This window comes from Aquarana catesbeiana, linkage group LG07 (genome assembly GCF_042186555.1).
Source record: "Aquarana catesbeiana isolate 2022-GZ linkage group LG07, ASM4218655v1, whole genome shotgun sequence".
Taxonomy (NCBI): Eukaryota; Metazoa; Chordata; class Amphibia; order Anura; family Ranidae; genus Aquarana; species Aquarana catesbeiana.
In genome coordinates, this window is record NC_133330.1 from 275,768,176 (window position 1) to 275,782,968 (window position 14,793).

Below are 14,793 nucleotides of genomic sequence, written 5' to 3' on the forward strand. Positions count from 1 at the left end.
GGGTAATGAGAAAAAGTCTCCCCTACTTTCATAAATAAGGCCCATTATAACATTTAAAAAGTTGCTTTGATCTTTACAAGCTGAAATGTGTTACTGATGTCAAAGGTGTAGGAAATTCAACAGTCTAGTGCAGTGGTGTTCAAGCTCTGAGCCTAGTTTTGTCAGTGAGGTGTACAGTCTTAGGGTAATGAGGGCTGAAAGCTTTTTCATAACAAAACTTTTTTAATTTAATCGTACAGGATGTGTAGTCATGGACCATGGGTTATATGCCGCTACCTTCAGGCGAATTGACACGGGTGAAAGCTTTGCTGGGAACACCCCTCACATAACCCCACCCAATCCATGGGGCTGCAGTTTTTTTGCTAGTGTCCATAGGTGATGGACCTCTTCTCTGGTGAAGTTTTCTTATTCATTTTTTTTTTTTCTTCCTCTCAACTGACACTTCTATCAAGATCCAACCGCTTATTGCCTCAGGTCTCACGGGTAGTTAGTTGCAGGGTGCTATACAGGTAATTGGCTGTGGTCCATTCCCATGGCACCCAGGCCCTGTAAAATGTCTAAAAGTATTTACCTTTTTGAATTTGGTGGGTTTGTTTCCACACACATTGCCACTTGGGTAGTTATGTAGCTGCAAAAGCCTTCAAACTGAGGCATTTACTCTGAACGCAAGAACCATGTCTGCTCCTCGGTACCTGCTTCTCAAGAGACACAGGACATCGGCCAGTGCCTGGGTTATACCGGCTCCTTTCCCACACAAGCAAATATCCTTAACCCCCTGTTCACATGGAACCGTTTTGTCATGCGATTTGATAGGTTGCCAGCAGTGGCACTGTTCCAATCGGTGTGACAGCAACTGTGCGACAATTTCAAAGCCATGTTCATTGTGAACGAGGGCTTAATTCTGCATTCATTGTGAGTACTTCAAGGGGGGGGGGTTCACTCAGCAGTCGCATAGACCAGGCACAACAGAGGAGTTGAGAAATAGGGGCCTAAAAGTATTCGGATTATAGACAGTACACGGGAAAACCATCAAATGATCAAGGTGATACCTGTTGCCCTGCATTGCAGTAAGGCCCCATATTAGGACAGCTAACTTCCTCTAATTCTAGCTCCCTTTTAGGCATGTAACAAATGGCATATCTGACTAAAGCAGATTTTACTACAGCGATTTCAGGTTTTTTGGGGGAAACGGTCTGCCTTTTTGAAGCCTTCTGTCTCCAAGGCCCCCAAGCACCTTCTGCCTCTCCACTACCTGAAATTTATTCAGAAATATGACCTTGATCCTCTTGACCTCTTTAAAGAAGTTATTGAGGTTCTGCAGACTGTTCACCTTCTGCATTTTATGAGACACAAGCTAATTCCAGTGATCCTAATTGCCCCTGATTGTCCCAGAGAACTTGGTACACAGAACATACTTGGACGACTCGCAGATGAGCCATGGCCTCTTTTAAACAAGCCAGACAGCTGGCTTTATGGCATGACTGTTGAGACTTTGGTCCTAAAAGATTACTATTAAACAGGATTTATATAGCACCAACCGTTTGCATAGCACTTACATACAAAATTGAGACAGGCAGTACAATTGCAGTAGATTTAATATTAGAGCAATTGTAGAGCCAGGGACATTACTGATTCTGTCATTCCCACCTTACTCAAAGTGGGAAAATGTACTCATTGTAAGATCTACCATCACACTTGGAAGGCCTGTTTTTGCAGGTACAAAAGCAGGCAGCTCAATACTCTGGAATATTATTTTTCTCGCATCCTGGCCTCTCTCTAGTCTGGTCTAGACTAGCATCTGTCTTAGTCAGGTTTTTGCCCTGTCTATTCTGTTCCAAAGGCCTTTGGCTTAACACACTTTTGTTAAGACCTTTATACAACTTTGTTAAGAACCTTTAGTAGCTAAGGTATGGCTCATGTTCACCACCCACTTTGCCCCACAGTATCTCATTGGATATAAATCTGTATTTTCGTGCGTTAAAAACCTCCTTTGAACCGATCCGTGATGTTCCATTGAGGGATCTCGCCAGGAAAGTGACCATTACCTGCTGCCGGGCATGTTCCAAGCTGGAGGCGCTTTCTGTTAAAATAAACTTTCTTATCTTGTACAGAGATAAGGTGGTCCTCAGACCTTCCTTTGTTCCAAGGTCTCTTCTCTTTAACCCAAATGAGATTATCCTCCCTTCCCTCGGTCCTACCTCTAAGCATACTAAAGAGATAGCACTCCTTTGTAAGTGGCCAGAGCAGTTAGGGTTACCTAACTGCAACATCTTCCTTCCGAAAATCAAATTCCATTTTGCCCTCAGTGAAGGTTCCAAAAAGGGTCATCCTCTTCCTCTTCCACCATAGCTAGGTGACTCAGGCAGCTCATTTCCAGGGCTTATGTCTTCAAGGAAAGGGCCCCCCCCCCTCCCTATCAAGGCCAACTCCACCAGCTCAGTTACTGTTTTTGGGCTTCTCAGTATCAAACATCCCTTTCGCAGGTCTGCAAAGCTGCTACCAGGTCTTCTCTTCATACCTTCTCATAGTTTTACTAGGTGGATCTCCTGGCCTCTGCTGATTCGAGCTTCAGTCACAAGGTGTTCACGTTTTCATCTGAAAGGTTTGGGTTGGTGACCCTTGTAGGCTGTTTGCTATTGTTGCCCACCCTTTAGATTATTGCTTGGGGATGGCCCATGGTCTGATTACTCTTCTTGTGTCCTGTACTATAGGATTAAGATAATGAGAATTTTTTTCCTGTAAATTCCATATCTTCGAGTACACGACACAGCTACCTTTGCTCTATTCCTTCTTACTGCTTACTACAAAATGGAAGTCCCATGGCGTGAGTGGAGTTATAGGTGGGTGCACTAGGGGCATTATCAGCAAACTTTTGCCAGTGTCCAATCACTTGAAGTTAACTGCATTTAACCTGACATAATCTGACTATACATCCTGTACTCCAAGATATGGAATATACAGGTAACGCGGAATTCCATTTTCCACCAAATCCCACCCAGATTATGCAATAATACCAGATTGCATTTTTCATGCCACTATAATTGAATCTGGCAGTGAATTCTCTTTCTCTTTCTTTTGGAAAAGTCTCTTCTGGAAAAGCTCTGAGCTGATATCCCAGCCCCCCTCTTTCCTCTCACTCACTGGATTTTCACTAAGCCAGGTAAGGGGAGGGCATTTGGACACATGTTAGAGGAGTCAGGAGATGTTTAGACTCATCCAGGTTTTGTATCTAGTAATTTAACCTTTCTTTAATCTGATTTCTGCAGGAGAGGTTTCCGAGTAACAGCGTGTTTAATGAGGTGTACGGCAAACCACCATGCAGCAGCACAAAGCCGGATTCATGTCCACCTTTTGGACAGCAGGAGACATCTCTTTACTCCCTGTTTGAGGGTAAACCTTGGTCTCCATCTCTTCCAGCCAGCTCAGGTAAGTGACATTGTGAATGTAGTTAACAAAACTTTGGATAAAAAATAAATTTGCAGTGCTACTCTAAGCTGCAATGAGAAGAAAAGGCGTGGCTCACCAACCCAGTGCAGTAGTATGTAGATGAATGTGGCCTCAGCTAGTGCCTCTCCAGCCCCCCCCCCCCCCCCCCCCCCCAACATGTTTTACCCTGCTCACCGAGTTGGTGAGCCGCGCCTTTTCTTCTTTGATAAAACTTGGGATAAACGTGGTTAGTCTGTCAATGGTACAAAAAAAATGAATTTTGTGTTATGATGCTTAGCATTTTTTGCATTGTATAATTCAAAAGGTTAATCATCTGCGTACTTATTGTGGGTCAATGACCCCAGATATTGAAGAAAGAACGTTCTTATGACAGCCTGTTAATGATCAATTAGATGCTAGCAGTGGCAGCATCCATATTTTTTTGATACCTTTTTATTTTAGGTATATTTTCTGACCCTTTCTAATCAAATCTCAAATGACAAAGAATTCTTAAAGTAGAAGTTCAGCCAAAGACTAACTCTAAATCTGCTGGCAACCACAATCTAAGATTATTCTATCTAGCCCTGTAAAGCAAAAATCACTATACATACCTTTTCTGTAGCTGGTCCGGTCCCGTCCCACTCTGAGCTGTCATCCGGCGGTTCTCCATGTAGGCATGTGCAGGAGAGACAGTTGACAACTGTCTGCTTACTGCATGTATCTGAATGTTCTGATATCACTACACAAAATATATGAATATTTTTTTATTAGTAAAATTAACTGTATATTTAACAAGTAAAAATATAAAATGTATTCATTTTAAAAGGACACTAGCAAATTGTTTTCATATGTTCATGGCTGAATTTCAAACTCAAATGTGCAGATTCTGTATCTAGTGGCCAAAAATTAGATCAATTTCATGTCGGCACAAGAGCTGCTGAGATAACCGGGTAAACCACATGGAGAATCTTTTACAGACAGTAGATTTCTGTCTGGCAAGACTTAGAAAGGAGCCGCAAAGCTCAAGCACTATACTGCCTCACTAAGCACCTCAAGAATCTGAAGCAAGTAAGTATGAATGGCCTATTTACAATCTCAATTCCCAAAAAAGTTTGGACACTGTGTAAAATCTACATTAAAACAGAATGCAATAATTTGCAAATCTCATAAACCCATATTTTATTCAAAATAGAAAATATATCAAATGTCAATCAAACTGAGAAAATGTACGATTTTAAGAAAAAAAAGGGTAATTTTTTTAATTGATGGTAGCAACACGTCTCAGTTGGGACAGGGGCATGTTTATAATGGTGTAGCATCCATTCTTCTTTTAACAACACTCTGTATACGTCTGGGTTTCTCCTATTTTCGTTTCAAGATGTGCCAAATATTTTCAATTGGTGAAAGGTCTGGACTGCAGGCAGACCAGTTAAGAACCCAGACTCTTCTACTACAAAGCCATGCTGTTGTATATGGGTGCAGTATTTGGGTTAGCAGTTTCCTGTTGAAATATGCAAGGCCTTCTCTGAAAAAGACATCGACTGGATAGGGAGCATATGCTGCTCTAAAACCTAGATATATCTTTCAGCATTGACCGTGCCTTTCCTGATGCGCAAGCTGCCCAATCCATACACACTAATGCACCCCCATACCATTAGAGATGCAGACTTTTCAACCGAATAACAGCCAGGTGGTCCCTCTCCTCTTTAGTCCAGAAGACATGGCATCTATGGTTGAACATTTTAAATAAGCTTTGGCCCAGAGAAGACAGCAACATTTTTTGATCAGATATGGTTTCTTTGAATAATAGAGCTTTGACTAGCATTTTTGGATGGCACAGCGAACAGTGTTCAGACAGTGATCTTTGGAAGTATTTCTAAGCCCATGCAGTTATGTCCATCATGGAATCATGCCTGTTTTTAATGCAGCAAAGCCTGGGGGCCTAAAGCTCACCGGCATCCAATATTGCGTTTCGACATTTCCCTTGTGCAGCGATTTCTCCAGATTCTTGGAATCTTTTTGATATTCTGTGCTTTAGATGATGATATATTTAAACTCTCTGCAATTTTACTTCAGAATATTATTCTGAAATAGTTTGACAATTTTTAGAAGCAGCTTTTCATATTTTGGTGAAAATATTCTTCTTCAACTCTTACTTGTTAGTACCACTTACTTTACCAGCTTTCTGTTGTTCTGTCCCAATTTTTTTTGAGACCTGTTACTGTCATAAATTTCAAAATTACCTTTTTTTTTTTTAAATGGTACATTTTCTTTATACTTTTTAACCACTTACAGACTGGAAGATTTGCCTGCTTAATGACCAGGCCATTTTTGCGATACGGCACTGCGTCACTTTAACTGACAATTGCGTGGTTGTACGATGACGTACCCAAACAAAAGTGATGTCCATTTTTTTTCCCCACAAATAGACCTTTCATTTGGTGGTATTTGATCACCTCTGTGGTTTTTATTTTTTTGCGCTATAAACAAAGAGCGACAATTATGAAAAGAACAGTATTTTTTGCTATAATATCCCCAAAAATGTTTTTAAAAAAACTAATTTCTTCATCCGTTTAGGCCAATATATTCTTCTACATATATTTGGTTAAAAAAAATCACCATAAGCGTATATTGATTGGTTTGCGTAAAAGTTATTGCTTCTTCAAACTGTGGGAAAGATTTATGGCATTTTTATTCAATTTTAGTAGTAATAGGGTTGATCTGCGATTCTTATCGGTACTCTGACATTGCAGCAGACAGATCGGACATTTGTTGCACGTTTTTGGGACCATTGACATTTATACAGCGATCAGAGCTATAAAAATGCACTGATTACTGCGTAAATGTCACTGGCGGGGAAGGGGTTAACACTGGGGGGCGATCAAAGGGTTAACAGCGTTCCCTACTGAGTGTTTCTTACTGTATGGGGATAGGACTGACTGGGGGAGGAGACATATCGCTGTTCCTACTTGGTAGGAACAAACGATCTGTCTCCTCTCCCCTGACAGAACAGGGATTTGTGACACCAAATCCCCGTTCTAGCTCTCGTTCCCATAGTCGCAGGTGGCCAACAGTGACCGCGCCCGCCGGCCACGCGCATTGGGTGCTGTGCTGTGGGCAAGCGCCACTGACTGCTCTTAAAGGGGATGACATACCCGTAAGGCGATTCGCGGGAACGTGCCACTTTGCCGACGTATATCGGCATGAGCCGATCGGCAAGTGGTTAATATGTTATCTATTATTTTTTTTTTTGTGAATAAAATATGGCTTGCAAATCGTGTTCTGTGTTTATGTAGATTTTGCACAGCGTCCCAATTTTTTTGAAATTGAAGTTGTACATACATTCTAAACAGTTAATCACATCAGCCCTTCTTTTAATTTCAGCCGGAGTTTAACAGTTTATCAAACTGTTCAATGTGACAACTGCTTGTTTGTGTTGCCCTATTTATGAATGTGTTGTCTTTTAAAGCACAGATTAACTCTGAGTAAAGGCAATATAAATGGAATTGTGATAACAAAATTGCAAAAAATCCTTTACCTGTGCAGTTGTTTGATATCCACTATATCCTATATTGTATGTATTTGTGTAAATTTCAGAGCTGCACGTTGTGAGGTTAATTAACCTTTACGTGATAGATAATATGTATAACCGTGCTCCCTTGTGCAAAATTCAAATAAATATGAATGACTATATATGCAAATTTATGGACATTGCACTTAAGGAGGAACTGCAGTCTGCTCACATAATTTGTAATAAAATCATCTTTGCCATTCCGAAGCTTCCCTCCAACCACTTTGCATATTATTTTATATATACTGTTTTATACTGATTCTATACTTGCCAAATTTTCTGCAGAAATCTCCCTCCACTGATTTCTGCCTTCAACCATGTTAACTGGGCAGCTGAAGCTGCTGTCTGTTCACTTCCTGGATTTACACAGAGGCACACCTCCAGCTCTGCAGCTCTCATTGGCCAGCTTATGACTCATCCCCCCCCCCCTCTTCCTGGCAAACTCTCACAATATTGAGAGAGCTGTGTATGATGTCATAAGCCTAGGCTTTTTACCAGACAAACAGGAAGTGGGCTGTAAGGTATTTACTGGCAGAAAAAAATGTTTTTTTATCCAAAGTTAAAAACAACAAGGGCAGAAGATTTAATAGATGGAAAGTTGAAAAAATGATTGGCGTTCTGCTTTAATGCACTTTAATTTGAGCACTTCAATTTGTATATATAGTCATTCATATTCATTTGAATTTTGCACAAGGGAGCGCGGTTATACATATTATCTAATATAAATGTAATACCTATTATTTTATTGTTTATTTTTTCTCCAACAGATCACTCTACACCAGCCAGCCAGTCACCTCACTCCTCTAATCCAAGCAGCCTGCCCAGCTCTCCTCCCACCCATAATCACATTTCCCAGCCCTTTTCCAACTTTGGGCCCATTGGAACCCCAGATAGCCGAGATCGCCGAGCAGCTGACCGGTGGAAGAGCGACAAACCAGGTAAATATCTGTTATTTATGACACACTCTTGAAAGTTAATTATTCTGTTCCCTTTTGCTGAATGTATTTTTGCCCCTGTTTTTTAGCAATGGGTGGCTTTGGACTGGACTACCTGTCTGTGGCTCCACCCACAGAGAACAGTTGGCGCCAAGTAAATAATTCCAGCAGTGCTAATGCCTGGGCAGCCCAGGGTAATACAAGAGAGGACTCGTCGGCTGCCCTGATGGAAAGCTTGAAGGTTAGTTAAAGATTATTTCTAGGCAAAAAGCATTTTTGGACAATAAATTATGCGTTCATCCATGTTCCCATTTCTATAATCCCCAATGCTGTTCTTGTTATTACTTGCCACTCTCTGTACCTGGTGATCTTGACAATGTTTCTGGTTCCACCTCACTTCCAGGAGACAGCTGGCTGTGCTGCAGAACCACTGCTGAAATTGCAGCAGGATTGTCACCATTTCTGGTGGAGATGATGTAACAGGAGCTTTGGTCCTAGAGAGGAGCTTAGTGTCATCTCCTAGAATGTGTATGTGCCCATTTATTGGCTGTGTACAATGCCAACAGAACATGCCGCCTCTTCTCAGACATGCCTACCCAAATGCACTAGAGTAGTAAGAGAAGGGCTAGAGCTTTAATTCTTGCAATATATGTAAAAATACATGCGCATGTGTGTACATACCTTATCTGACCTTCTTGTTTAGTACCTGGAAAAGAGCTTATACTATTCATTTATATGACCATCTGTTTATATAAATTGTGGGGTCCATCCCATAAGCTGAGCACACACCTTCAATATTGCGGTGGTAATAGTGCAAATATTGCGTGCAATAATTTTAAAGTCACGATGGAAGATTTGTGAGCACTTTATGCTTAAATAAAAAAGGACATGTACACAATTAAGTTTTTTGGGAATATTTATTGAATCATTACATAAGGATATTTTTCACTTTTAGTTCTACTAATTTTGCACGTGAAGTTATATTCAAGTTCATGTAAATGCATGGTCTTAATGATATTGTTATTGCACTTGATTTATATTAAAGCATGGTATTAACATTTCTGCACTAGGATATTTTGATATATTGGTTCATATAGTGAAACACACCTTTATTTACATTATATGTAAATGCATGACACAAGCAGTCAATGGAATTTTGATTTATTATTTGGATTCTTCAGGAGCACGTCACCGTTTTTATAGATTTGTTTATTTCATGTGAAGTGATAGCACGTAATAGTGTGAGCAGCTCTTGATATACACATTTTTTGATATCTATTAATTTTAGATACAGTAGGTGTAGTGCAGGGGTCATAGTCATACTTTGTTTTTCCACAAATTACCTCTGTGGCTAGGACCAAGCCTTTTAGCACTGGCATCAGATGCTTTGATAATCCCCTGGTCTCCGTTCAGGACTACGGTATCTATGCCTTTCCCCTCCAATGCAAATTCTATTTCATCTGCTCCACAAGATAGAGCAGGAGCAGAAGCCAGTGATTCTCTTTGCACCAAACTGGCCCAGAAGAATCTGGTACACAGACGTACTCGGACTATTAGGAGATGACCCCTGCCCTCCTCCATACAAGACAGACTTTCTGCCCTAGGGCCCTCTGTTCCATCATGCTTCTAAGTTTCTGGCTTTAAAGGCATGGCTGCTGAAGCCAAAGTTTTAAAGTGGTTGTAAACCCACAAAAAAAAAACCTGCAAGACAAAGACATAATGAGCTAGTATTAGTCAAAAACATAATGAGCTAGTATGCATAGCATACTAGCTCATTATGAAATACTCATCTTAGATCGAAGCCCCCACAACGGTTCCCCGTACACCACTCCAGCCAGCGACATCGCTCCCAGACTTACTTCCAGGTATCGCGGGCTCCGGTGCGGTGATTGGCCGAAGACGCGATGACGTCACGCATGCACACAGGAGCCGCTGGTAACGGCACACTAACACACTAACTGAAGCAACAGCACAAACTTGCAGGCACATGCAGATACAGGGGATATCTCCTAAACCGTGCAGGTTTAGGAGATATCCGTGGTAGCTATAGGTAAGCCTTATTATAGGCTTACCTGTAGTCAAAAGTGGATTGTAAGGGTTTACAACCACTTTAAGAGACAGTCTGTCATTCCGACCTTGCGGAAAGCAAGAAAAGACACTTCCAGATCACACCTGGAAATCCTCCTTTGACTGGTAGGAACACAGACACTTCAGTTTCACAGAATCTTTGCCCCGCATTCTGGCCTTCCTGCAATCGGTTACCAAAAAAAGAGTACGTGGATCTAAAATTGTTCTAAATATAAGGCCTCATCTACCCTTTAAAAAATGCACACTGCATTTACCCAGCTCATCTGTGACCGCCTTTTCTCCTGGCAGGAAAAAAGCAGCTTAAAAAAATGCAGCTTATTTATTCTGGTCAATGGAATGAATGAACGCTCAAGTGCTTAGTGGGCTGTGAACTCCTCTCCTGAACACTGAACATGGTGGTAATGGGTATTTTTTTTTTTTTCAGCCTGTAAACACTCCTCTTCTCTTCTAATATGCCTGGAAATGCCTATGCGTGCATGGGCACATAGTCTGAAGTAGAGGTGCGTTTACAGGCTGAAGGAAAAAAATGCCTGTAAAAGCAGCGTTTTTTTTTTTAAGCCGTATGTGCATGAGGCCTAATGGTACAAACATCTCAAGCTGAAGCAATCCGGTTTTAACCAGGACTTGGCCTTAGGCACTCTAAAAGGATACGTTTTGGCTTTTTCCACTCTTTCTAAAACCTCTGTCTTTGCTCTCTCTTGTCAAAGCCTTTATTCAAGGTGTATCTCGCATCAAGCTCCCCTCGCAGCATACAATTTTTTTTATAATGTAAATACTGAAAGGTGAACTGTAGTCTTTTTATTAGCTTTTTTTTTGCCTATTGCATCCTCAGGCTCTGCTTCCCGCTTGGTAGCTCAGCACACTGTTGTAATTTACTGGTTCTCTGAAAGACGGTGTGACGTTGTGAATGTAAGGCAGGCCATACATTAAGCAGTTTTTTTTCCTTTAAGCATGGGTTGAAGGAAATAAAATTGCTTGATTTCTCCATAAACACATTCAGTGTTGATGGGGGAATCCCTCCTGTGAAGCTATTGTATTTTTGACAGCAGGAGGTTTCCCAGCCGCCAGCATACAATGATCACTGCCGGCTGCTACAGCCACCGACTGTGATCGCATGAAAAACAAATCCAGACAGGCTCTTTGTGCTGAAGTCGATCAATGGATTGACTTCAGTACAACCTCCCTACACATACATGGATCAAAATTCAGCCAGTTGCTACTGAATCAGCCAAATTTAGATCCATTTATTGCCAGCTTATGTCTTTAATTTTGTAATACACCTACAGTTCTTGTAGCCAGATACCTGGTCATCTAAACTGCCTTGACATTAGGTCACATAAGGGAGCACAGGACCAGCATTTTTTTTATTTTTTTTTTTTATTCATGGCAAGAAAGTTTGTTTTTACTCAAGAAAATGTGATTCATTGATTCTGCTATGTGCTGTATTAATTTATGTGAAGAATACATTTTAATAACAGGCCCACTTTTAACTGTATATGTGTAAAAATAATTGCGCATAAATCTAGTAAGCCGCCAACATTTTTCACGTTACTTTTTTGTCTGCATTTTGAGCACCACATTATTTCTGTTTGTTTGTATTTCCACTTTAAACTGTAACTACTTTAAGGCTTCATGCACACAGGCGTAATAAAATAATATTATCTACACTGGATTTTTCTGCCAGGAGATGGCAGAAAAATCAAGCGTAAAAACTGCTTGTTTTGGTGTGCAATTGCACGCTTTTGCAGGCGTATGGCGTTTAAACTTTCTACAGGCTAGAATATTTGTTCTAGCCACTGGAGTAAATTTACGCTCACATGTGCACGTTGAGGCACGTATGTGCGTATATGCTTATGAGCTCCTCTTAGAATGCAGCTTTGGGGCGTTTTTTTTTTTTTTTTATGCCTCCTAAATGCTTAATGTACATTGCGATCTAGTCTAACATTGAACTGTGTTTAAAGGCATAAAGAAAAGCTGAATGCCTGTAAAAGTGGAGCTTTTTATCCCTGTGTGCATGAGGTCGAAGGGTCTCCTTTCATTTAGCAGTATACTACAAAGATGATAGCGCGATACTGCAAGGTTTTGTTATGGGCACAAGCATTTTTTTCTTTGTGATTTGTAGGTTTTGATTGTGTTGTGTGTTTTTTTTTTTTTTTTTTTTTTTTTTATTTAATGCTACTTCGGGTAAAATTATTTTTGTTTTTGTTTTTCTGCTCCACAGTCCATCTGGTCAACCACAATGATGCACCCTGGCCCATCAGCCCTTGAGCAGCTCCTGATGCAGCAAAAGGAAAAGCAGCAGAGAGGGCAGGGATCCTTGAACCCTCCACACTGAGAGAGAAGGGGAGAAGAACCCAGCGACTTATGGCATGACGGGTTAGCAGCACAGGACAGGATATGTCCTGAGCCCTGAGGAGGGCAGCCCTCTCTCCCCCCTCACCGATCTGGGGGGGAGTGCGTGTGGGGGAGCGTCCAGCATATCCCACCAAATCTGAAACCCCCCTGCCCTGCAGGCGACAGTTACCTGACGGACACAGCAGGAAGTTCCCATCCAGAGGAAGTTTGGGACTTCTTGTGTTTGGGGGAAATGGGGTATCGTGCCCCCATCCTTCTCGTTATTTGTGCATGCCTCTCACAGCACCCCCCAAACCTCTGCCTAATACACGGAGAGCAAATATTCCCCAGCAGTGAAGGCAGGCGAGGGACTACAGGAAGAACCCTCCCTTCAGGATCTGAGTTTTTACTTCTAAGTAGTGGGTGCACAAAGAACACCCTCATATCCAATTTGCAGCCGAATGTCAGGAATTCTCTCCATCAAAGAAGGCAGAGGATCTGGTCCCCTCTCATCCACCAGCTTGTGCTGGCTAAGGGGAGGTGTGATTGACTGCGTGGCTTTCATTTTTCTTTCCCATCTGTGGGAAATGGGTGAGGGGTTGAGTGTCTATGCCACAGTTATGGATGCTTGCTTGTACCCATTGAGTGTCCTTAATCTACTTTTGGTGTCTGTCTTTCCCTGCCTGCTTAATTGTCATGTGTGTTTGTGTGTGTGCGTGTGCGCGTGCGCGCTCAATGTCTCCTAAAGCTGTCTGTTGCAGGATGGGTGCTGGGATAGTTGGGGAGGTGCTTTTAATGTGGGGCACTTAGGGGCAAGACGGGGCTGGCTGTACAGCCTCGACATTCTTGCAGCTAGACTGCAGCTGTAGGTTTTTTTTTTTTCTTTTTTTTTTTTTTCTCCCCCCCTTTCCTTCCCTTTTTACTCTGCCTCTTGGGGAAGTCCCTTCCATCTAGAGAGGGGTGACAGAAGTATTGGATCAAGTTGCAATGCTGGGTATAAGTGCCACAGCTCATAGCACAAAATATGAACGTGAACTGTTCTGTCCTCTTTACTACTTGGCATCATGAAGAGCATTGCACACTAGCAGTGGGAGAGCTAGGATGTTTATGATGAGTGAGCAGGATATACAAGCAATCTGGTAGAAATGTGACGTGAAAGACCAAGAGTTTCCTCAAGTGTCAATCTAGAAGGAAGTAGGAATGGCTCTTCTACGCAGAATTGTCATAGAGATCCCCCTATAAGTGTGAGTGCGTATCTGAAATGTATGCCACGGGTAACTCTTGGCGCCCTCAGCACTACATACATGGAACATACATGTTGCACACTGTTTGGGGCCGGACGTTTTGTCCACAGTTTTATTCTCCTGGAAGAAGCCAGTTCTCTCTGACTGGAAAGAGAAATAGAAGGTGGTAAGGTACCCTTCAGGCGATCCTTCCTTTAGCAGGGTCTAGCGAGTGTGGAGACTTCTATTCACTCCCACCTTTCCCTCGTGTTCTTGTGTGAGCACCATCTGCTCGGATCTGCTTTACCATTAATAAACTCAACTTCTCTACAGCTAATGGTATGACTTGTGTTTTTTCTTCCTACCAAGGTTTTGGCTCATTTTCATGCAGACCTAAACTCTGATGGTAGCTTAAAGCTCAAAGAATAAATGAACTGCAAAAAAAATTCTGATCCAAGCTCTGTTCTGTGCTGCTCGTGTGGCTGAAAGCATAGTCTAAACATGTCAAAAAGTGCGCTAACGCCAGGCACGTTTAGCATTAATTAATTTCAATAACGAGAATAAATCATATTGATCAAATTAATGAATTAACGCCCAAGCGCTTGACGTGGCTGAACGCGTTACGCTTTTACAAACATCAGGTTTTTTGGGGGTTTTTTCAAAAACGCTGCTGCCAGGAGAAAGGCATCTTGTAGAGTTTAGAAAATGTGTTGTGTGCATAACGAGGCCTTACACTTTAGTATAGATCTGTTTTGAAGGGGGCTGAATGATTTGGATTGGTAAACTGTATACAGTGCCTTGAAAAAGTATTCATACCCCTTGAAATGTTCCACATTTTCTCATGTTACAAAATGTCAATGTATTTTGTTGGGATTTTATGTGATAGACCAACACAATTGGCACATAATTGTCAAGTGGAGGAACACGATAAATGGTTTTCAACATTTTTTACAAATAAATATCTGAAAAGTGTGGCGTGCATTTGTATTGAGCACATCTGAGTCAATACTTTGTAGAACCACCTTTCACTGCAATTACAGCTGCAAGCCCTTTTGGGTATGTCTCTACCAGCTTTGTACATCTAGAGAGTGACATTTTTGCCCAGTATTCTTTACAAAATAACGCAAGCTCTGCCAGATTAGATGGAGAGCGTCTGTGAACAGTCACAGATTCTCAATTGGATTTAGGTCTGGACTTTGACTGGGCCATTCTAACA

General features: G+C 41.6%; 1 protein-coding gene across 3 annotated transcripts in view; it reads left to right on the forward strand.

Annotated features, from left to right (window-relative positions):
* SMG7 (SMG7 nonsense mediated mRNA decay factor) overlaps positions 1-13,909 on the forward strand; it is a 145,864-nt gene extending 131,955 nt beyond the window's left edge. For 2 of the 3 annotated variants that reach the window (XM_073593366.1, XM_073593367.1), the window contains 4 exons: positions 3,267-3,426; positions 7,765-7,935; positions 8,022-8,173; positions 12,242-13,909. In XM_073593366.1, the coding sequence (XP_073449467.1) occupies positions 3,267-3,426; positions 7,765-7,935; positions 8,022-8,173; positions 12,242-12,355 (597 nt within the window). In that variant the 3' untranslated portion in view covers positions 12,356-13,909. Of the gene's footprint in view, positions 1-3,084; positions 3,161-3,266; positions 3,427-7,764; positions 7,936-8,021; positions 8,174-12,241 lie in introns of those variants that run through there. The other variant, XR_012235341.1, reaches the window with a different exon arrangement.
* The last annotated feature ends 884 nt before the right edge of the window (positions 13,910-14,793 follow it).